The sequence below is a fragment of the Labrus bergylta genome, chromosome 3 (assembly GCF_963930695.1).
Source record: "Labrus bergylta chromosome 3, fLabBer1.1, whole genome shotgun sequence".
Classification (NCBI taxonomy): Eukaryota; Metazoa; Chordata; class Actinopteri; order Labriformes; family Labridae; genus Labrus; species Labrus bergylta.
In genome coordinates, this window is record NC_089197.1 from 27,164,751 (window position 1) to 27,187,850 (window position 23,100).

The following is a 23,100-nucleotide window of genomic DNA, read 5'->3' on the forward strand; positions in this document are numbered from 1 at the left end:
CGCACTTCTTTACTCATGAACAGAGGTTGGTTTATAGACTAGGCTACTTTATGGTTACAGCTGAGTGAATTTACAGATTTCCCGAGGGCTCCCCTTGAAGCACCGCGGAACAAGAGCAAAGCGTTCATTATTTAAAACTTATAATTGACATAATGGACAAAATAAATATAGTTATCGTGTCAGTGTCGCAATACTTTTGATTATTTGCCCTTTAGGGACACCTAGTGTACAAAGTGATAAACTGCTAGGCTACATGTGCAGCTCTTCTCTTGATTGGCTGCTTCTTTTGCAGACGTAGCTCAGTTTCCGGTTTTGTAACACTGGCAACGCGTGAGTTATGAAAGAGGAGTTTTTCTATACACATTGTACCGAACCAGCGTCTGTTTTACTCCTTTACGCCACAATCAAGGTACGGATTTGCTTTAAAAATTGTTCATTGATTTAGAAAAACTTGTGCACGTAAGTTATTCTTTTGTGAGTTTATTTTTTCATCCTGTGTTCACAAAAGTATGCATTGTTTTAGTCATATTTACGTGTATGAAATAATGCATGCATTTAAGATGTTCACAAGTTGATATACACATAACAAAATACTGATCTGAATTTGCCACATTTTAAACATTCACACTTTTCTTAACCTTTTGTGAGACTGTAATAGCTCATAGCATATAGCTCTGTATATACATATTTATTTCTCGTTTACTGCACATGGTTCTGTTTACATCTGGTCACTACTGCACATAGTTCTGTTTACATCTGTTTACATCTGTCAGTCCGATCACTGTCCATTTATATCTACTCTTTTTATATTTTGTATTTTTAAGTGAAGTTTAAGCTTTAAGTTGTATTTAAATTGACACTTTATATTTAGGTTAAAATGTTTCCTTTACTTGCACTGTTGTATATTTACTGCACTGTGTGCCTTTGAATTGCTCCCCGGGGACAAATAAAGTTTTTTGAATTGAATGAAAACCTTTGTGTACACCAAGCTTAGTATACCTGCACATAACTATTCCCCATACATTACATGAAGAGGGAATATTGTCATAAAGACATATCTATAATCCACATGTTCACTTGTTCACAGGTATGGCTCATACATGCATTCATTGGTTCCGTAAGGGACTCAGACTGCATGACAACCCAGCACTGATAGCAGCTCTAAGGGACTGTAAGGAGCTCTACCCTGTGTTCATCCTCGACCCATACCTCCATAACAAGACTTCTGTGGGCATAAACCGCTGGAGATTCCTTATTGGAGCCCTCAAGGACCTGGACTGCAGCCTCAGGAAGCTCAACTCCAGGTAGGGATAAAGAGGCCACAGTTTTAGGAAATAAGAAACGTATAAAAAAAAAAAAAAGTTGCTATTGCCATTTGGGCACCTGAAGGAAAGCAATTACATGGGTCAAGAAGAACTGGTCATTGATATTTCGTCACTATTCTGTGTCTTGCAATCTCAGGCTGTTTGTTTTGAGGGGGAAGCCTGAGGATGTGTTCCCAAAGCTGTTCAACCAATGGAAAGTAACAAAGATGACCTACGAGTTCGACACAGAGCCCTACAGTTTGAGCCGGGACAAAACGGTGACCACACTGGCCAAAGACCATGGAGTGGAAGTCATATACAAAATCTCACACACTCTGTATGATATAGAAAGGTATACATCTCGATGAACACTTGTGTTTTCTTACAGTTTTACTGAAACCGCGTACAGCTGTACTTTCTCAAATACTTAATTGGGGTTTTTATTGTCTTTCATGTTTTCTTAGGATAATTGAGGAAAACAATGGGAAGGCCCCCCTAACTTACACCCGTATGCAGGCAATCGTAAAGACCCTCGGCCCCCCAAAAAGACCAATCTCTGCTCCAACCGTTGAAGATATGAAAGGTACTACAATAAACACTCAAGAAGTTCCCTCACGGTATAGAGGGTATAAGAAGATTTTGAAATGTTGAAAAGTGAATGAAAATGAAATGAATCACTCCTGTCACAGATGTGAAGACCCCTTCTTTTAAAAAGCATGAGGAGGAATATGGGCTCCCTACTCTTGAGGAGCTCGGTCACAACACCTCAGCTCTATTTGAGGAGAAGTTCCCAGGAGGAGAACAGGAGGCACTGAGGAGTTTAGATGAACATATGCAAAGAACGGTATTTATCCCGTTTATATGATGAAGGGTGTGAACTATCAAGACATCTTCTAGACACATTCTTAAATCAAATCTAACATGAAGGAGAATAGTATTAAACCAACATCCAAACAAGGACAAATATAAAACATACTTTATATTCTACCCCTGGTTTACACTCACCTGTTTTCTTACATTAAGGGTTGGGTGTGTGGCTTTGAGAAGCCGCAGACTTCTCCAAACTCTCTGAGCCCGAGCACCACTGTTCTCAGTCCACATGTGACGTTTGGCTGCCTGTCTGCACGCACCTTCTGGTGGAGGCTGACAGACGTTTATCAGGGGGTGAGTGACACAGACACCATCACGATTCTGTAGGCAGTGGGGTATGTTATACAAGCAATGTGCTAATTTTAACTAAAGAAACAATGGGATAAATGTTTGAACATTTACAGCGTTATGCATCGTCCTAACTTTGAATCTCTGTTAAAGTTTGTCTCTTTGACTCTGTGTTTGTATGTGATACCTTACAGAAGAGGCACTCGGATCCTCCAGTGTCCCTACATGGTCAGCTACTATGGAGAGAGTTCTTCTACACAGCAAGTGTGGGGGTCCCAAACTTTAACAAGATGGAGGGCAACCCTGTTTGTACACAGGTGGATTGGGACACAAATCCAGAATATCTTGCTGCATGGAGAGAGGTATTTAATTCCTAAAAGAAATAATAAAATTAACGACCAAAACGATGAGAAATGATGCTGCAGGATGGTTTTCAGTCACTGTTAATTAAAGATTGTGTCATTTTCTGTGTCACAACTGTTGCCTGTCATCTTCAACCTTCTGCATTTCCCTCAAGGCTCGGACTGGTTTCCCCTTCATTGACGCCATCATGACTCAGCTAAGGCAGGAGGGCTGGATCCACCACCTGGCCAGACATGCTGTTGCTTGTTTTCTCACCAGGGGAGACCTGTGGATCAACTGGGAAGAGGGGCAGAAGGTGTGCAAACAGCCTCAACATTATGGTGACTTTAGAGAAATAAAAAATATAACGTTGTCTTACAAAAGCACAAAAGTCAACAAGGCACATGTAACGTGTCTAAGTAGCTTTTAGACTGTATATGTGCTCTAGCTGTTTTAATCAGGGCAATAAGGTAATAACCAATGTCAACATTATCTTAGACTATCTTAGCTGGGAACTCCTTGGATGTTACACATCAAGCTACCTCCTTATCTATGTTTTAAACTAGCATCTTAAGGCTAGATTAGCCATTTCTAAAATGAATCACTCATCCCAAAAGATGGCAGACACTTTGCATTGTGGGTAAAAGAGGTATCAGGACTTTGCAGAGCAGAAGAATGCAAAGAATCAACATAAGGATGTCTTTTGTTCTGCCGCATTAATTTTGACCGTTTTTGTGTAGCTGTCCAGCATGAATTATATTTCAGTAAGGACCACTTTTTCAAGAAAAAAGACTGTATTGCAATTATTAATATTTGCCGGTATGGCCCCACATGCTTACGTGGAAAGCATTAGGCAGGAACAGCACACATTCCTGCCCTTCCCGTGCATACAAGGAAAACTTATAAGGCAGGGAGATAAGCAGCAAAACCCCCCCCCCCCCCCCAACAGATCATGCATCAATGACAACAGCATGACATGCAAATGCAGCTTTCGGAGGGACAGCAAAGAGTAGGCAGCTAGAGCAGTTTGAATAAGGCAGCTACTACTATTTGGCCAATAGGGTGCTTTGAAGCAAATCAGCTGGCCATCAGCTGATGAGGTTAGAGTGACTCTGTTCCCTGCCTGAACTAACGCTACACTCAATCTGTGTGTATTGCTGAACCTGTGAGGCACTCCTCTAAAGTTTTGTTGACTGCTCCTAAAGGTGTTTGAGGAGCTTTTACTGGATGGTGACTGGGCTCTGAACGCTGGAAACTGGCAGTGGCTCTCAGCAAGCACATTCTTTCACCAGTACTTCAGGGTCTACTCCCCTGTGGCGTTTGGCAAGAAGACAGACAAAAACGGAGACTATATCAAGTAAGATCATAAAGCTGTTTGGCTAAAGTAAGCAGGATGATGTGTGTGTGTTATAAGAAATAACTTTTCCTGTACTCTACTTCTAAAGAAAGTACCTTCCTCTTCTGAAGAAGTTTCCAGCCGCGTACATCTATGAGCCGTGGAAAGCGCCACACAGTGTCCAGCAGGCAGCAGGATGCATTGTGGGGAAAGATTACCCACGTCCTTTAGTAGAGCATGAAGTGATCAGCAAGAAGAACATCCAGAGGATGAAGTTGGCTTATGCAAAGAGATCAGCAGATTCTGAATCACCCAGCAAAAAGCAAGGTATGGCAAACAATAATGAACTTTTCTTTTCTTTGGTGTACAGTAATACATGTTTACAGCAAATCCTGCAATGAAGATATCGTTCTTATTGTTTTCTCTAGGTGTAAAACGCAAGCAGCCATCAGTCGCCGATTTTATGAAGAAAAAAGAGAAAAAAAAGTAATATTTGTCCAAGTTAAAGCAGAATAATGCAACATAAGACTTGAAAACTGAACACTTCTGGGATTTGGGCTCTCTTCACTGAAGTTCTGGCTGGACTGGAAACTAAAGTGGTTTTTATTCTAATCTATACAGGCAGCAGACTGTTTGCTTCTTTTCTATTCAAACTGTCATTAAAAGCATTTTCAATTGCAAGTAGTGTTTTTACTTTTACTGTATGTTTAAAAAGTAATACAAGTATAAGCATGATGTTCTGATTTGGTTGAAAGTCTTGAGTTTGTATGGAGACAGAATGTATGCTTTATATGTAAGTACTGTTTTTATAAATATATTACTGTAACATCCCCGAAATGTTTTATTTTCTGCGGTGTTCCTTGCTGGTGTCACAGTGTTTCAATCTAAATAAAGATAGAGATTTAAAAAAAAAAAATAGGTTCCAGATATTAACAGGTGTGGTGAAATGCCCGGTGTATCAGTGTTAATGGAAAACCTCATTTTTCCTTCTGTGCAGTGACACCTCAATATGAAGATCTGTTTCTGCATCACAGATAACTGAATGGCCAAATTCAACCAAAGCTTGTACTTTCATTGTAATGATTCCACATTTACCACTAGAGGTTGCTGTTGTTCTACCGGCAGAAAAAACTCTTATCTCGTTATTGTGTTACACTGTAGAATGTATTGACAGAATATGTCTAGTCAAAGAGGCATTAAACCTACATGTTCAGCTGTAGATGATCATCATTAGACGGTACTATAACTGCAGCAAAGGAGCCAAATACAGCAAGGCTGATGAATCTAATGAAGTCCAAAGTGGAATTTTTATTTTAAAATGAAAGTTTGAATTTATCCCAAAGATGAATTAATTCAAATGAAAGTGTCTTAATTTTCTGCTTTTAACTTTGAAGCCTTTTCATTTCTTAAACATGAACTGAAAAACAAGCATGATAAGAGTTTTCCCATGAAAAATAAAGCCATCGGCTCCTGTTTGACTGGAAGTGTGATGCAAAATAAACTGAGGCCCATTAATCCTGTATGTTTACAGTCCGTGCATATGATTGACTGAATGCGAATGTGAGCAGTGGCATGTCACATAAAGTGTGTGACAGGTTTTGGGCCACACAGCTGTCCTTGGAGGTCAAGTCTTCTCCTGTTTCTGCCTCCTTGGATCTGACACTGGTGTGAATATCCAGAAGATGATGTCACAACCTCAGCAGCGGGCCAGACGGCTGTACAAAGCCAAGCTCAGTTTCCACAGAGACCTGTCAAACATGAAAACACTCTGGTGTCCAACTGTGCATGCGTGAGGGGGGCTGTCTGGGGGTACACTTGGCACTAGACCAGTCTCCCATAATTCTAACAAGCAAGCAAAACAGGTCGGACTGCGCTTAAACGATATTCAAATAATAAGTATGATTTATTTGATAATTAGTAGCATATAATGTAAGCCTAAGGTCTTCAAGTCAGTATTCAAGTGTATACTCTGCAACATTTTTTTACCCATGCAAGGTTTCACTAATCTGTGAATAAAAAAACAACCTGGTTTGTCCACTAATGTGACCCGCGCCCTGTCTGACTGTCAGCACGCCATCATTCAAACCATCTTTGATCTGTTGCGGTTATATTCAAGTTGGATTGGAACAGCGTGTTTCCCTTGCGGCTGGTGTTTCATGTAACTTTCAGTAGTTGTGATCTCAGGAGTTGATTTGCTCCCCAGGCAGCTAAATCAAACACTTAATTCACACTTTCTATGATATCAAGATTGTTGGTTTTAAGACTTAAGAAGGCTTAGCTGATGTGTTTATTCTTAAAACAACTATTATTAGGGCAAAGTTCCTTTCTACGTTCAAGAGAAGCATCATTTGTGAGACATTTTTTTCACTATACTAATATATAGTATGATAACAATGAGCCCTGTTGTTGAATTTGCCAACAGAGCAAACAAGAGGGAACTCTCAGTGATGGCTAGAGCTCACTGCTGTAAAGTACCAGATTGCTTTTTCAAACTCATCACGTCATAAAACATTTTCCAAAGGTAATCACAACCCCAGTGGACATGTCCATGTTGTCTCCATGATCCAAGTTTAAATGTTGGCAAACAGATAGCAGAGACTCTCTGAGCTCGGCCATTTAGGCTGGTGAGGAGGGACAGAGAGCAGAATGTTCAGGACAATAATGATGCAGTTAAACTGTGCAGAAAAATGTTTTTTATTTGGGATGACATTGTTGGTTCATGGTCATAATGGTTTGTTGGAGGCTGAATGCAGGGGTTCTCTTGATGTAGATTGTGTTGATTCCTGCCAAGACTTCATGTTTTTCTGTTTTATATGTACTTAGAGTCAGACTATAACTGGAGGGTGAGATGAAGTAAAGTTGTTACAAATACACATGAACCTAAAGGGAGATAAAGGGACAGCTGACACACATCTGCACACATCCTTAGTAACAACAGTTCAATGACTAAGGCAAAGCATACCCTCGATTATTCCCAATTATATTTGCAAAAGTCAGATAATGACTTGAACAAAGCCAGAGGTAGTGGTCTCAGTGATCATCATCTGCACTCCCTATAAATCTGCCACACTAAGCCACAACAGGATTAAGACAAGTGCTATACATAGCAAAGCATGAGGCAATTGGCATGCAATGTTGAAATCTTAACCCCAACAGACCCTGTCTGAACGCAGATATTGAGAGGAATTGTTTTAAAAAAAAAAAATCAATGAATGATGATTTGTTTTTGGGGAAAAGGGGGCATAACACTTCATGAAAATCTCATCTGGTTGTCTGTTGAGGTCGTAACATCTGATGAATCTTGAATAATTTGCCTTCTTTGTATGAGCAGAGACAAAGGTCTCCTCCATTTCTTTATTACTGTCTATTTGTGTACCTTGACATGGGTCGGCATTACGAAATCCCCCTGAAACAGGAAGAGTCACCCGACAGTCACCCACCTTCTGCAGTGTTTCCTCACCCTGTTTTGATGTCCCAGTACACACCCTGTCCAGATAGAATATTCAGACCAGGCAGAGGCAACTGTGTTCTCCAACCTGTCTATGCACCCAATCACACACGGCTTTGCAGCCCATACATGTCCATCACTATGGTGTTAATGTGTGTGTGTGTGTGTGTGCGTGCACACAGTGGTGTTGTATGGGAATTGCTCATTGAAGTCAGTATGAAATGTTACACTGCGTGACCAATTCTTGGAGGTCAAAGATGCCTCGTTGTTAAATCTGTCATTTTTCCCCCTAGAGAATTTACATGTTTTTTTTAGTCCTGGCTGTTTGGTGAAGTAACTTTATCACCTCCCTTGCAAGAAAAGTTGGGTTTAAAAAGACCATGATGGATGGAACGAAATAATTCAAATAGCTAAACAGAGTTCCTTCAATATGGGCATGGTGACATAATAAGAAAATATGACAGATATTATTGAACTGGATGTAGGAAGAATGAATGCAAGCTGCAAACCTTCCTACAAATGCAAGAAACTATCAGTACTAAGATTTGTTGTCTGTAAAAAAAACAAATCATGTCAAACTAAAACATTCTTAGAGGGGATTATGAAACTTGTAAGTCTACAGGTTAATGTAAATATGTCTTGTTGAATGACGAAACAAATGTCAACAGGGAATCGTTTTCAGAGGCGAACATGTCTTTGAATGACGTTTAGCCAAATGACAATTTAAAAAAATGCCTGATGTGAGGTAAAAAGAACACAAATGAAAGTGCAGTTCACTGATGTGTGTTTGTGCGAGGGAGAGCATTTGTGTGTGTGTGCATGCTTTTGTGTAGATAAGAGCACATAGCTCTTTGGCACTCAGTGGGGATCTGCCTATATAAGGCTGTTCTATTCCTACTGCTTTTCCTCTGGGGAGCCAATGCAATTGTCACTCAATAGACAATGCATGCCAGAGAATATGGAAGCCCTTTAACATCTTATATTATATAATGACAAAATATGTCTTTTATAAGAAAGAAAATGTCTTTATGTCTTGTTTCCATCCTTAAACTGTGATATCACTATATATACCTCCACACTTTCGTGTGTGGAAAGTAACCCTGTGACTGGATGACTGAGAGAATGTTATACTCATATGAATGGGCTTATAAGTGAAGGCGTCATTCTCTTGATTGACAGGCTCATATGATCCTTTACAACAGAAGATAAAATGTTTGAGCGAGGGAGCAGCCAACTATGACCTCACAAGTGGCCGCTCTCTTCTCTCTGTGCCTGTTATCCACGGGGAACGGACGAGAATCACCCTAGAGCCCTGATTTATTTAGTCTGGTCCTCTTTTTCAGGAAACTATACGCAACAGATTGACCTTGAATTTGACCAGGGATTTTCGTGGATTTTTCCTTTGCAACAGAATATTTCTTGGTTCTGGACAGACCTCTCACTACACCACTTTATTTATCCTGGACCTTAGCTGGCATGTTGTTTTTTTTTAATTAAATGGTCCAAAGGCAAGTTTTGGAAAGTGTGATGTGCTCTTGTGCCTATTTGCAGGCCGACTATAAATAGTCCAGCAGCCTACGCATGCTCATGTTTGATTGGAAATTGTCAGAGCCTTAAGTCAGTGCCTCAGGCTATCTGTCAAAGGAGGGAAAGGACCTGTGGACGGTGAGTTAACTGTTTAAAATAGACTGCTTTTTTTCAAAGAATATACAAAAGTTTGCAAAACAGAAGGCTTTTATTGAGCATCTCCTACAGATGTTTGGGTTTTATTATCCCAAAGTGCAGAAACAAAGATGTTTACTTTGTGTTAAACCAAAAGTTTATGTTACATAACTGTTTTTGCTCTGTCAGTCACAAAGTCTTACGTATTTATGTTTTTACTCTTTTTCTCCTTTAGTTATTTTTTTACTTTTCTGGAAAGCCAAAAAGAAGCAAAAAGTTTTTTTTTCTGGACTACTTGTGTATCTGGAAGGAAATGGGTTCACGCAGGATTACAACACGCTCCTCTTCTGGAAATGGACGGTCGAGTAATGGGGATGTCACTCGGCCTGCAAGCTGCAGTTACCTCTCCAACGTGAGGCCAGAAAACAGGTACACACTGTGTGCTCCTATACTCAATAAAACATCTGTGCATGGGGGTCATGTCATACATCATCATCTACGTTGGATACAATAGATTAGTTTTTCAAACCTGTGACGAAAGCGGTAGGGATGTCATATCTTTGTTTGTTGCCATGCTTACTGGAGTTTAAATAAACTGCTGATAAAGAACAGCATCTCAGTTATGCAACAGTTGGGACATCATGCGTTACTCCAACAACAGCTTCTATGGAAATACTTTTTTTTTTTTTATCCAATGAGGGGTGTTGACCTTAAGGTTCATCTCTTGAAAGATTCCCAATGAAGACTTTTGGGATAAAAGAAAAATCATTTCTTTCCACTCAGCAGCAGAGGGCAGCCTTTAATGCCCTGAAGGCCATTTTGTTTCTCTTTTTTTTAATCAGAATACCATAATACTCAATGTATTTCAAATTTGGATGATTAGTACCATTATCAGCTTCCTGAAATATAAAGACAAATGGAAGGTTTATTTATGTTACCCTTTCTTGGCCCTTTTTTTAATGATAAACAGCTGTTGTTTAAAAATAATGGGTTCAAAACCTAAACAAATTTTTACTCTTGGTTATGTTACTCAACATATTGTATAATGTTTGCAATGGATCGACAATAAACTCCAAGAGTTAGAAGTAAACATCAGTATACACAATGTGGCATGCTGTGACATGTTCAGTATATTGTTTAAGGGGAACTCTCTTCATGTCTTGTTTTGTTTGCTTAATCATTAGTAACATTCAGTGAGGTGTGAAAATATCTGAGACAAAACTGAGCTGGATGTCAACATCAGACATGAATTATCTGAACATAAAATATACAAACATCACGCTCGTCTATGCATGCAAACCCAAATGGATTCATTTGCTTTTATATGAGTGTGTATGTAACATTTCCTCCACATTTCCACATGCTATAATGGTTCAACACTCTTGACCCCTTCATTATCTTTAATGTGGCTTTCATTTTTATAATTAATGTCACATGGAATATTAATATTATTTTCTCAAAGGTCATGCCAGATAATTATTACACTATGGAAGATATCAAGAAACACAGTTTTTTGTTTGTTTCTTTCTGTGGTCTTTTTGAATAAAATGTCCTCTGTTTTCTTTGCCTCTGAGAGTAAGTGTTCAAAACAGCTTAATCTATGTTTCACATATTCAAACTTTAACAATGCACTTTGGTGACCAAATCCGCGCACATAAATATATAGCATTCAAGTTATTTAAACATTAAATATCTGTTTTTTCCCCTAATTCTCAATCACAACTGAAAAGCTTTTTCCACTAACAGCTTAGGGCCTTAATGTGATTACAACTTCTGCACTTTATCTGGGGACCAATGTAAACATTTTGTTGTTGCTCGTAACTAATGTTGCTTAATCTGTGTGCTGCTGCCCTCTTGGTCAGGTCACCCTTGTGAAAGAGCTCTTAATTTCAATGCGTTAATTATCTGGTTAAATAAAGGTTAAATGAAAAAAAGTGAACACGATTCTGGTTGTTTTTGTAAATTTTAAATAAAACATCTAGTGTTTATATTTTAGATTTAATGTGAAGCCCATTTCAGAATGATAGTTGGAGTTTGGAATTTAAAAATAGTAAGTAAATGAGACTTTTCTCTTCACTCGAGGGTGTAATTTGTTATTAAGTTGGTCGTGAAAGTGTTCTGCCTAAAACCGCAGCTGTTGCGTGTAATTGTGCTCAAAAACACAAAATGACAATCTAGTATGTATGCAATAATGTATATTTTGCAACAACAAAACAAAACCTTACATCTGAACTGAGCATCTTCCTTATTTTGCACAGGAGCACTCTCTGCAGTGTGATAGCGCAACTAACGGAGGAAACACAGCCGTCCTTTGAAACAACCCTCAAGTCCAAAGCCGTGTCTGAGAACTGCAATGTCAAGTTCTCTTGTGTGGTTACAGGTAAACATTGTTTAGGTCACAGTGTACAGTGTACAATGTGCATGTGACTGTAAACTATATTACAACTTCATAAACAACCTGTCTAAATCACATGCTTATGTGAATATGAACACTTTGAGAAAAGGAATTCACATAAAAAAAGAGACAATATATACACTGAATTTCATTCATTTGGAATATATTAGATGTTCTGCAAGGGATTCACAATGTACCAGACTTTCCATCCCTAGCAGTCATGTCAATGTCACGTTTTTTTCTTTTTTCTTTTAAAGGACACCCTACTCCTCAAGTTATTTGGTATAAGGATGATATGCAGTTAGACAGATACTGTGGACTGCCAAAGTATGAATTATTCCGCAATGGACAAAATCATTCCCTGCACATTTACAAGTAAGCAAGCTAACACATCAGTTTTTTCTTCTTAGGTAACAATTTTTCTCAATAATATATTATCTCAATAATTTTAATAAAAAAACATTCATTAATACAATTGAACTTTAACTGTCTTTCCTTGCAGTTGCACTGTGGATGATGCAGCTATATACCAGGCGTCAGCCAGCAACAGTAAAGGTATTGTGTCTTGCTCTGGGGTACTGGAGGTGGGTGAAATGAACGAGTATAAGATCCACCAGCGCTACTTTGGCAAGTTGAAACAAAAGGCTGAGAACAAACGCAGAGAAGCAGAAGGTAAAGAAAACCAGGAGCCGTTCCGAACCATAAGTCCGGACCGCACCCAGAGGAAACGTCGTTCCACAATGGACGCCTTTCTCAGCGCGCCAAGCTCTACAGAGGACGAGGGCAGTGAGGTGAGCCCTCAGGCGGTCACTGAGGAGGCTGAGACCAGGTTACAGGAGGAGGCAGCTGTGGAAAAGGTAGAAGAAAAGCCAGTCCCCATCACTAATGGAGCAGTGTCTGCTGTAACTAATAGACAGGCCATCAGTGAAAACATTAACAAGAGCGGGACGTACATATATGACTCTGCCCAGAAGAGTTTTACTGCACACAAGCCAAGAACTCCCTTCGTCAAAAAGAAGCTTAGAATTTCCAATAGTGCAAAAGTTGCGAAATCAGATGCACCAGGAGAGAGGACCCCTGAGGAGAGAAGGGCCGTAACCTCTGTAGCTCTGACCACAACAGAGCCAGTGAGGTCTGAGGGGAATTCAGAAGAAGTTATGGAGGTAGAGAGCATTTTATGGTCAACTGTTGTGGATTCAACCTCCAGAAACGTGAGGGAGCAGAAAGCAGAAACAGTGGAAGTATTCCCTGCTGAGAGGCCTTCAGAGGACAAAGTATCTGTTAAGGTAACCATGCCTTCACACAAAGAACTGCTCTCCCTCTCAGTACCTCCAGCCACTCTTACATCCAGTAGTTATACTGTGTCAGGAACTACTGAGAAACAAGCTACAAAGCACGAGAGGGATACTGCTAGGAGAGATAAAAAAGAAAAATTGGAAATGCAGAACATAAGTCCTCATTCTATCTCCGCACAACTACAGCCAATTGCAGCAGAAGCAAAACAGCAGAGCGAGTTAAAAGAGGACATTTCTAAAAAAGAACATGTTTCAGGCATGGATGTTGACAAGAAGTCAAGTAGTTCAACAGGAGGATCTCCAGCACACAGAGACGTTCAGTCAGTGAATGTACAAGTTGAAAGCTGGACTGTTTTACCTCAGCGTCCATGTGAACAGGCTGGAGATCAGCTGTCTGAGACGGAAACAAGCCCCCACCAAAAAAATGTGTCAGTGTCTGGGCCAACGCTGTTGAGTGAGGTGGGTGAGGCATGAGCTCATGAGTGCTTTGTGCTGCCAACACAGGCCTCATAGCTAACACAAGCATCCTGGAGTTATTAATAGCTTCTGCAAGCATGTCCTGCTGTGTGACAAGAATTAAATGACGCACATGTCGACAGATGAAACAGGTATACTAATTCAGTTCATCTGATATGGTTAGCTCAAAGATCTGAGAGTTAGCCTTCCCAGAAATTTGGAATCATTCTTTCTCTGTAGGGATGGCGTACAGAAGAGTGGATTTCTTCAGAAGCAAAAGATTAATATTTTTGGAAATCATTTTCAGTCTCATACAGAGTTGAGAAGATTGATACCCCTCTCTGGTTTGTCTAAAACTCCTGTAGTTGGCTAAATTAACTAGTAAGACTGGACAAACGGTAAAACACAGCTAGCCTGGCTCTGTGAGATTTTTGCTTCAACACTTACATTTTCAAAGGCTTTAACAACTGAGACATAACAACAACAACAAAAAGCTAGCTGTTTTCTCCTGTTGAAAGTCTTTCTGCTTGGGTAAGCTAGCAGAGACTAACCGTTAGCTTAGAACAGGTACGTATGCCATAGAGCAGATATAAAATTCAAAGATTTGTTGTGAGTGAAAGTAAATACATGGGGGTTGCAGTATTGACATATGACACATATTAAGTCTTTGAACATAACTTAAATACATGATGTTATGTGAAAGAATACAAAATATTAGCTCATGTTTGAATATATGCTACAACGTTTCCTTGAACGGTAGTTTGGAAACATGAATATACACTTGTTTTCCTTCTAAATCTTTTTTTGCCCACTGCTTATGCAATGCTTAATCTGCATGGCTTCTCCTGTTGGCACTGAGTGCTGAGAGAAAACACTGCACGACTGAAGCACCTCTTAAAATATTTCACATTCTTTTGTGATTACACTTGGATATAATATAGCCAGTCTACTTGTGAATAGGCATGCAATATCAACGTAAGATCCAACAATGCAGAATTTTTCTGTATCTTATAACAACATGGTTTTAATGTATTTTAAAGACTGTTTTGCTATTGCAATGAGAATTAACATGGAGGCAGAACACAGTGAAAGAAAACAACCTTGTATGATGGAGTGAAATATGACACAGGCAACCCCTCTGCTTATTTAAAAAGAGGATTAATCTCAGTATCAGCCTTTTAAGTAGTTTTTATCAACTCATACTCTTGTATAGCACAAACCTGTGGAAGTTTATTATGCTTATTTTTTAATGAAATATATACCCTATACTTAAACACACAGTTTCTGCTTTACTTTAGAACTTGGATTAAACTTTGAATGATTTAAGAAATCCTTTACTTAGATGAATAGAAACCTGGAAGCTGTTTTCACATATGCACTCGAGAACATTTCAGGACAGCCTACCCGAGTAAAGTACCCGTTTAACACATGTCCTTCACAGAGTGAGATTTTCCCCGTATGTATGCAATGTCGTTCAGTGGGGACACCAAGAAAGATCTTTAAAGCTTTGCAAGTTACTTAATTCACTCAATTTTTAATAAAAGCATTGTGTGAAAATCAGGGTAGTGTCATCACAGGGGAAACATAGATCAGGCCTTAACTTTGAAAAGCACACTTGAAATGTCACCGTGCTTTAAATTTCATGCCTAGGGCGTATTCTACAGATGTAGCCTTGTCAGTCGGCTGCCATAATTTCTTGGTACCTCGGAACACAAGTGGTCATGCAATGTCTCCAGACCGAATTATTCTCAAGTTTTCATTCATGACTTAAAAAATAGTTCACCATTCATCAAATATATGAGCACATTGAATGATTAATTTTAAGTGACATCTTACTTAATGGACTGGCAGAAAGAAGTCTGGGATAAGTCGGGTGAAAATGTCTGCCATTTGTTTTCATACATGCAGCTTATCCCAACAACAGATTTGCGTGAAAACACCATGAAATTGTTTATTTTAAGCTTTTCCACTAACATTGTGTGAACATTGCCAGCAGAGCAGGTGAAGAAAAGCTCTCCATCACTTACTTAAATCTATTCTTGTGTTCATAAATGTATTTTTGCTCGAAGGCCTTTCCATTCTGTTCTCTGTTTGTTGCTGGTTACACTGTTGCTGTTTTTAAACTTACTTATCCATGTCCAACACAGCCAGGGATGAGTATTTACAGCATGGAAACCTCTGATGTGTTTTATCCCAAGGTTACACAGGCCCATACAAAGATGAACAGGAATGACGCACCTGTCATCCCTGAGGTTCAATCCAACCAATATACGATGGATGTACAACCACCACAAAGGACTCCATCTAAAAAAGAGACCATGACAGATGACATCCAGACCCTTTCTTTGCACAGTGTTCCTCAATCAGCTGATAACATAATGACCCAGGACACACAAGATCATACCAGGGGATCAAATGAAATCCATACGGTGCTTTATACAGACATACAGAAGTCATCCCTCCAAAGCCCGGGTCATGCTGAGAACTCCCGTGGGTGTAACGTTTCTCCCTGCGCCATTCAAAGCCAAGTTGATACGGCCATAAAAACTGTTGAAGGCACCAATCTGCAAGTTGATGAGAAGGTAGAGAGTAACGAGGCAAGTAGGTCTTTAGTACAGTCTGACAGGTGGGCCCCAAAGGAGAGGGTGGTTGAAATGGAGACTGACACTGCAGCTCTACATATGACTGAACAAATTGAAACAGAAGAAATGACAAAGGTGACAAATCCACAAACTGATGCTGCATCTGATGAAGAAAGTAAGAAGAATGCACATGTACTTAAAAGGGTTGAGGGAAACACATTGGAAACACACAATTGGAAGTCAACTAGGCGCGAACCAGCTATGCCACTCCAAACAAAACCTCAAGAAAACACAAGCTTGTCTCAACCACCAATTAAAGAATTACAAGAAATTCCAGAGCCTGTTACGGCAGTTATATCAATAGCTGAGCTTTTGAGATCACAAATAAAGGCCCTTGAGTCTACACTTGCCAATTCATTAACCACCATACCGCTTCATGCTGACTCTGTGCAAGATCCGCCTTCTACTGGAAAATGTACGGAGTTTAAAGATGGAAACAACAAACCAGATGTCAGGAAGTCTAAGCTTGACAGGGTGACTGAGACGAGTAATGATGTTCCTCCTATCAGAAACATAAAGGAAACCCTTATGGAGATTTATCATCAACTAAATCAAACTGATCAGGAACTAATTCAGACTCAGGTTGAAACTTCACCACCTGCCCCCAAAATGATTCCACCTATCTCCAACGAAGAAACTGGCACCACTATAAAGACTGCTGGGGTTCATGGTAGTGCCAGAGAATATAAAGAATGTGCAATGGACATTTGCCCAGAAACTAAAACATTGGCTGTGGTTCCTCAAAAACATTCCACTGATGTTTCCCTGTCTGGGAGTGAAAGTGTCAATTCTCTTCCTTTACCTTCCAAGGAAGAACTGATTTATAGCTCAATTTCAAAACTTTCTGGAAGTGTAACTCAAGAAGCAGGTACTCCACTTACAGTGGCACCTTTAAAAGCCAGTAGTCAAGGGGAAAATATTACTGTTTTAGAGCATGCTAAAGTTGAACCTGTTCTTAGCAAAGGCATCAAAGTTACACAAAGGTTAAGTCCAGAAATAAAACTCAACAGCAAAACTGAAAGAGAGATTAAAGAAACAAATTCTGCAACAGATTTTGATCAATACAAAAAGGAAGATGAAAAAAACACTTATTTGCAGAGTTTACAAAGATCCCCTGTTAAAAGTGCCCCAGGTAATACTATTTCTCAAGATTTGGATTCTTCAAGGAGTACCCCCCCAGCCAGTCCAACTCCCGAGGCCAGTCCATTGTTAGAGAGAAGAAATAGTGTTTCTCCCATTCCTTCTGCTACGCCACAAGAGCTGGCCTCTGGTGCCAGACGCAAAATCGTTATACCCAAGGCCAGACCTGATGAGGTCACAGACACCACATCAACAACTGATAACCAAAGTCTAATAAAGGAAGTTTCTACACAAAGCAACAGACTTTCTCCAAGTCCTGTTACCCTCTCTACATCTCCTAGCCTGTCACGGCGCTCACCTTTACTGCAGCCCCCAAGTGAGCCAACATCCCCCCTAGTGAGGCATTCTCCGCTGTTTAGCAGGAAGAAGATTGTACCTGAGACTCAGGCACCAAGCCAGCAGCCCAGTCAGGGGATACAGACAACCAAATCTGAGGAGAAGCCTGCGGAGAATGACAAGAGAGACCCATTCAAAGGTAAAATAATCTTCCTAAACAAAAAAGTACAGTGTCCAACAAGGGCCAACCTTGTTGCAATGGCCATTTGCTGCTTAGTGTTGTGCTGATGATGGATTTAAGGTTAGTATTTGCAATTTAGCAATGAGTAAGGTCTTTTACCTGCTCTTATGTAACATAACAATGAGTAAGGTATTTTACCTGCTTTTTTGTAACATAACAATGAGTAAGATCTTTTACTTGCTTTTTGTAAAGTAAGCCACCAAGGCCTTAGGTGCTCAGTGATCCTTCACCTCTCTCTTGCTCATATTCTGTCCCTATGGGGAGTCTAAGCTACCTCCCCTCCTGCACTCCTACTGAAAAATGAACATCTTTTTAGTTATTATAGCATTATTATAGCAAAAGAATTTGCCTGAAAACTTGTTGCATTTCCCAAAAATGGTAGGAAGTGTTAGTATAGGTGTGGTCGACCATGTTGCTATGTATAACATTTTTAGAAGCTGTGATTGATGATCTTTAAAGTACCTTAACTGTTTCAACCTTAAACATGTTGTCTGTGTTGGGTCTCCTCCACTCCAGCTCCTCAAGTTATCCGTAAGATACGGGGGGAAACCTTCACAGACACCTCAGGACACTTGAAACTGTGGTGCCAGTTCTTCAACGTCCTCGGGGATTCTACAATCAAATGGTACAAAAATGAAGAGCAGATTGCTCAGATCAAAAGAAGGTACGTTTGCAGAGTAACTTTAAAGATAAGCATTACAGAACCTAAATGATTTAAAAGACTGAAATAATATCACTTCATCTATTTAAAAAGACAGTATTTGTAAGAAAAGTAATTATCGCTCGTGTAATATATATTCCTGCAAAAACATTTTTTTTTGTTTGTTTTTTCAGTGCTGGAGATGAAACTCAGGTCAACCTTGCCATTGTTCAGGCATCATGCAAAGACTCTGGTGTTTACAGATGCACAATCTCTAATGAATATGGGACTGACTCAACAGACTATCTGCTCAGTGCAGATCGTAAGTACTCTTACATTGTACACAAAACATTTGTCTTAGCATTACTGAGCCATAACAAATCTTAATTTGTCTTTCAAACTTTGTCGCAGTTTTGGCCGGACTATCCTTACGTGAAGACCTTGGTGGTAAGATGATATTTTAGATATTTATATCTCTAGTTGTTTCTTCATCAGAGCAGTGTCATTAAATTCCTTACTTGCTCCCATTCCCACTCTTTCCTGTGCCCAGTTGGAGAAGAAATCGAAATGACGCCCCTGATATTCAGCAGGGGTGTGGCTGACCCGGGCGTCTGGGGTAACAAATTCTTTGGCCGTGTAATGATGCAGGAATCTCGAATTGGTGATGGATGTTCACACAAAGTCTGGAGGGCAAAGGTCATCTATGGTCTTGAGCCTGTGTTTGAGTCTGGAAACACGTGTATCATTAAAGTAGGCAACCCCATCAACTATGGAGGCAAGGGAGAAAGCTGCCTCATTGACAGGAACCTGGACTTTGTGAAGCAGGTGCAAAAGAACAGCTTGCTTTTGTCATTTGAATCTCATTTAAATTTTGCATACTTCACCCTATCATCAAATAATTCCAGCATTAAATGTGAGTTGATCAGGCGTCATCCTGGTAACCATGTAGAATGACTGGGGTTCTAATCCAATTGACATTGAATAAATATACTTGCCTAGGAAGAGCTTATCACAACTGGATTTTTTCCAATGCTTTGCAAACAGGAGTGTAAAATCCAGAACTTGGCTCGTGAGTACTGCAAGATCTTCGCCGCAGAGGCCAGAGCAATCGAACACTTTGGCCCCTCTCTTGAGTAAGAGTGATTAATCTGCTGTAAATCAGAAGTTAGCATCCTCTGGAGTATAATTTACAGTACATGGATCATTAAAAATATCTAAAAGTGATTATCATCTTGGTAATCTTTGTTACAGGGTGATTCCAGTCTACCTGATTTACCGCCCAGCAAACACTGTTCCTTATGCCAAAGTGGAGGCTGATCTGACTGGAATCTATCAGAAATACTCTGTCCTGGATCACACAGGCAGAATTGACATGAAGACTGGCTCTGAGGTGGAGCGTAAGTGCTGTGCCCTGCAGCACTGGATTCATCAGTGGACCAATGGCAACTTGCTTCTCACACGGCTTGAGGGTAAGCAATAGGGCTGGTTATTGGCAAGGGTAATGATACAATACAGATGAAGATAAAGCCATGTGGGAAACACATTGTTTGTTTGACTATGTAGACTTAATAAAAATAAGTAGTTTAACCCTCCTACTGTGAATCTACTCATGTTCTGCCAAAACAATTTAATTTACGATTTACGAAATGTAGGCCTATAAGAATCGAGGTTTTCACAGCATCATTTTAAACTTCAATATGAAACTAGTAAAAAACCATGGCAACAAAATTAAAGACCTGTGCACCCGAAATTGTTAACTTTTTTGTTTTCAATTACCAACATGCACACAATGCTGGTACAGAAAAAAGTCACTGAACACATACCAACTCATTTGAAATACTGTTCACATGAACAAAAGGCATTATGAGGAGGATTTCGCCCCAAAATGGGTGTAGACCTATTTTGAAATATACCTTCTCAAAAGCGCACGTTTTTGCGGAGCTGAAGAGATTTTGAAAGAGTATTTACCACTATATTTACACCTGCTTCAGTTTGGATGTCTCTGGACACAGCAGCTCTGTCCTTAGCTTGCAGTAGCTTTAGTGGTGTCTGCCTACAGGCAGTGACATCTACAGGTGCAAAGGAAAGGTTTTCTCCTAAGAGCTTTAATGTAATCACCTACCACTGCTTTTAACATACATACTTTAGATCCAAAAAAGACAATAGAATCTTCAGGGTTTTATTTATTTATTTTTTCAGAAAACTCAACTTTTCCCACATATGTTTTTTCTGCTGGATTTAATATGATGACTTTGTTTTTCTGCCACATGAACTACAGAAAAAAAAGTAATTACATGGTGTTATTTTGCAGGTGTTGACACAAAGATCACCAATGTGGGAATTTCAGTGAAATCGACAGGGTACGTTTATTTGTTTTGTGTTGTTTGTGCAAATTAGACAGTGAAAACCAAATTTTTCAGGTAATTTACATTTAAATTGATCATGACTGTGACTTTCGGTTGTGTTGTGTTTTGCTGCAGGCATCAAGGTTTATCTGTGGAAGGAAATGCCAAAGTTTTCGAACAGTTTGTCTCACAACATCAGTGTAACTACTTCTGTGGTCTGCTTGGCCTGAGGTCACTAAAGGTCATGGACTCTTTGTTGACACCAACAAAGCCCAAAGGCTCCAGGAGCCCATTACTTCAACGCAAAACAACTGCTGGCTCTGCCAGCCCGCAGAACGTTCGTAAAGCTGCTGGCAGCCCAAGAATGCCCAGGAAGACTGAGCAGGAGGGCAGAAACACAACCACTAAACAAAACCCTGCTGAGGCTCCTAAAATTGTTCAGATTGAATAGAGTAATTATATGAGTTAAAAGATGACAGATTTTCTCAAAAGGGCAGAATATTGATAAAATGCTATATATTCTAACTGATGGAGTTTGATTGTTCTTTGTTGTAAATAAATCAAAAATCAGAAGGAAGTACTGCTCTAGAGGAAATGCAGCCAGGAAGAACTGAAAGAAGGAAAAGGCTGAGGAAATGTCTATTTTTAAGGGAGATGTAAAACATTTCAGAGAGCAGGAAAGAGATAATAAATGATTTGACTTTTTGTATTTGAACAGCCACCATTCCTTGCTGTTATCACTTGTTGTGTATTGTTGCCCTCACATTTTGAGGTGGTTATGTATCCTACATTCAAAAAATCTTAGGGTTGAGACTACAGTAGTGAGTAGTGACTTTCCTGGGTTTGTTTTCTATCAACCCATGTACCATTGTAGGTTACAGATTGAGAATCCTAATCTCAGGTCAGTATATATTTGTCCTCAATAAATGTGCAATAAAAATATTTGGAACATAAATGGGCATCAGATGGAGGCTGGATGTGTCAAGTGAAGTGAACATCATGGCATGGGAATACATTATGCCCCATTGTGATACAGCATGTTTTCAAGAAAATCAACCGTTATTCTCAAAAATATATCAAACCAAATGTAGCTTCATGTGACACTGTTGTACAGTGGCCAAAGGTGCTGGGCTTTTTTATGTGAACCTGTCATGTTTACTTGCATTACATTGCGATGCAATTTTGGAAACTGCACCTTTGCCTGAATGCAACTGGCTGTAAAATAAAGGATAAGATTTCACGTGTGTTTGGAGATAATGTGAAAGTGCATGACATGTGCTTTTTAAACTCTGAGTGTCATTGTTAATAGAAATAAGCATATTATTGAGTGGACTGAATCACTGTCATGAAAGCCATCTCCGTCAGTCTATCTGACATCAGCAGTCACTCATTATATCTCTGACAAAGATAAGTAAGTAACCTGGTTATCTCAGTGACTCCTATTATCTGAGAGGACTCACATTTCCTTCATACTGATTTACACACACTGTTTAGAGTTTGCAAAGGCTCTCAGTATTTGGCCTTAGACTTTTAGACTGTTTGGTAAAGTACCACTTCATTTTTTGCTGTATATTTTCTGGAATCATCATAACATCAAACATTTAATTGATATACATTTCAATCAATTCAATTGCCTTCCTACATCTCTGAGAGAGGATTTCGGAGAGAGAGACGCTGAGTAGTAGACCATTATGCATGTTTTACAAGTAACAAAACACAAGAGTCTTTACTCTATGACTTTTATACAATCTAAGAGGAGTACAAGGTCATCTAGAGCAGTGCTTGTGAAGTGGTTGGTCGTGACCCATTGAAGGTGTGCCTGTAAAAAAGAAAGTGTCAAAAGTCTATGAAATGCTTTTAAAAACATTTTTGTTTTGTTCCGTTTCTTTGTACTGTCAGTCTGAGATAAAAACAGATAAACTTTTCTTTAAAAACATCTGATGGGTTGAAAAGAAAATCGGAAATTTTTGGGTCACATATTTCATGAAGGAGTTGGATGTGAGTCCTTAGGCTAGACCAGTTGAGAACCACTGATCTAGAGAATGATGAGTGCAATGAGAGGTCAAGATTAATACAAAACTCTGCAGCTAAGACTTTTTACTGTAGTTACAACTCTCAATGAAACTAAAATGTTATCCTGCAAATGTAAATCAGGTTTAGCAGGTCTCAGTTATTGGGAAAGTATGGAAAACAAAGAACTGGAACAACTTAATTTGACTTAATCATGACAAAAATGAAAAAGGCTCACTAAAGGTATTTGTCCTTTCACGAATGCTAATAGTTGTCGAAATATTTCACTAAATACCACAAATATTAGCTTTATGGTGGCGCTACACTTTGTAAGTAATTTTCACTCTGAATGTCTGTACAAAATGTAATGACACAAGTTGATATCAATAAAGCTGATGTTTGATCTACAA

The 23,100-nt window shown here is 39.4% G+C and overlaps 2 protein-coding genes across 2 annotated transcripts; both read left to right on the forward strand.

Moving 5' to 3' along the window:
- Positions 1 to 280: 280 nt before the first annotated feature.
- cry5 (cryptochrome circadian regulator 5) lies at positions 281 to 4,970 on the forward strand. Its single transcript, XM_020657911.3, has 11 exons — positions 281 to 409; positions 1,088 to 1,304; positions 1,462 to 1,656; positions 1,769 to 1,887; positions 1,994 to 2,148; positions 2,328 to 2,468; positions 2,657 to 2,824; positions 2,980 to 3,120; positions 4,010 to 4,161; positions 4,250 to 4,467; positions 4,569 to 4,970. The coding sequence occupies exons 2-11, from the start codon at positions 1,090 to 1,092 to the stop codon at positions 4,628 to 4,630; spliced, it is 1,566 nt and encodes a 521-aa protein (XP_020513567.1). The 5' UTR covers positions 281 to 409; positions 1,088 to 1,089; the 3' UTR covers positions 4,631 to 4,970.
- Positions 4,971 to 8,862: 3,892 nt separating this feature from the next.
- alpk3b (alpha-kinase 3b) lies at positions 8,863 to 23,100 on the forward strand. Its single transcript, XM_029279519.2, has 14 exons — positions 8,863 to 9,253; positions 9,486 to 9,679; positions 11,509 to 11,630; positions 11,903 to 12,020; positions 12,148 to 13,399; positions 15,595 to 17,653; positions 18,212 to 18,359; positions 18,530 to 18,657; positions 18,747 to 18,782; positions 18,886 to 19,160; positions 19,380 to 19,468; positions 19,587 to 19,804; positions 20,647 to 20,695; positions 20,816 to 23,100. Exons 2-14 carry the CDS (start codon positions 9,564 to 9,566, stop codon positions 21,129 to 21,131), a joined length of 4,926 nt encoding a protein of 1,641 aa, XP_029135352.2. The 5' UTR covers positions 8,863 to 9,253; positions 9,486 to 9,563; the 3' UTR covers positions 21,132 to 23,100.

Coding starts and splice junctions, on each gene's coding strand:
- alpk3b (XM_029279519.2), top strand. CDS start 9,564: ATGGGTTCACGCAGGATTACAACACGCTCCTCTTCTGGAAATGGACGG. Junction 13,400..15,594: donor GGCCAACGCTGTTGAGTGAG/GTGGGTGAGGCA, acceptor TTTTATCCCAAG/GTTACACAGGCCCATACAAA. Junction 18,658..18,746: donor CTATCTGCTCAGTGCAGATC/GTAAGTACTCTT, acceptor ACTTTGTCGCAG/TTTTGGCCGGACTATCCTTA.
- cry5 (XM_020657911.3), top strand. CDS start 1,090: ATGGCTCATACATGCATTCATTGGTTCCGTAAGGGACTCAGACTGCAT. Junction 1,888..1,993: donor AACCGTTGAAGATATGAAAG/GTACTACAATAA, acceptor CTCCTGTCACAG/ATGTGAAGACCCCTTCTTTT. Junction 2,149..2,327: donor ATGAACATATGCAAAGAACG/GTATTTATCCCG, acceptor TCTTACATTAAG/GGTTGGGTGTGTGGCTTTGA.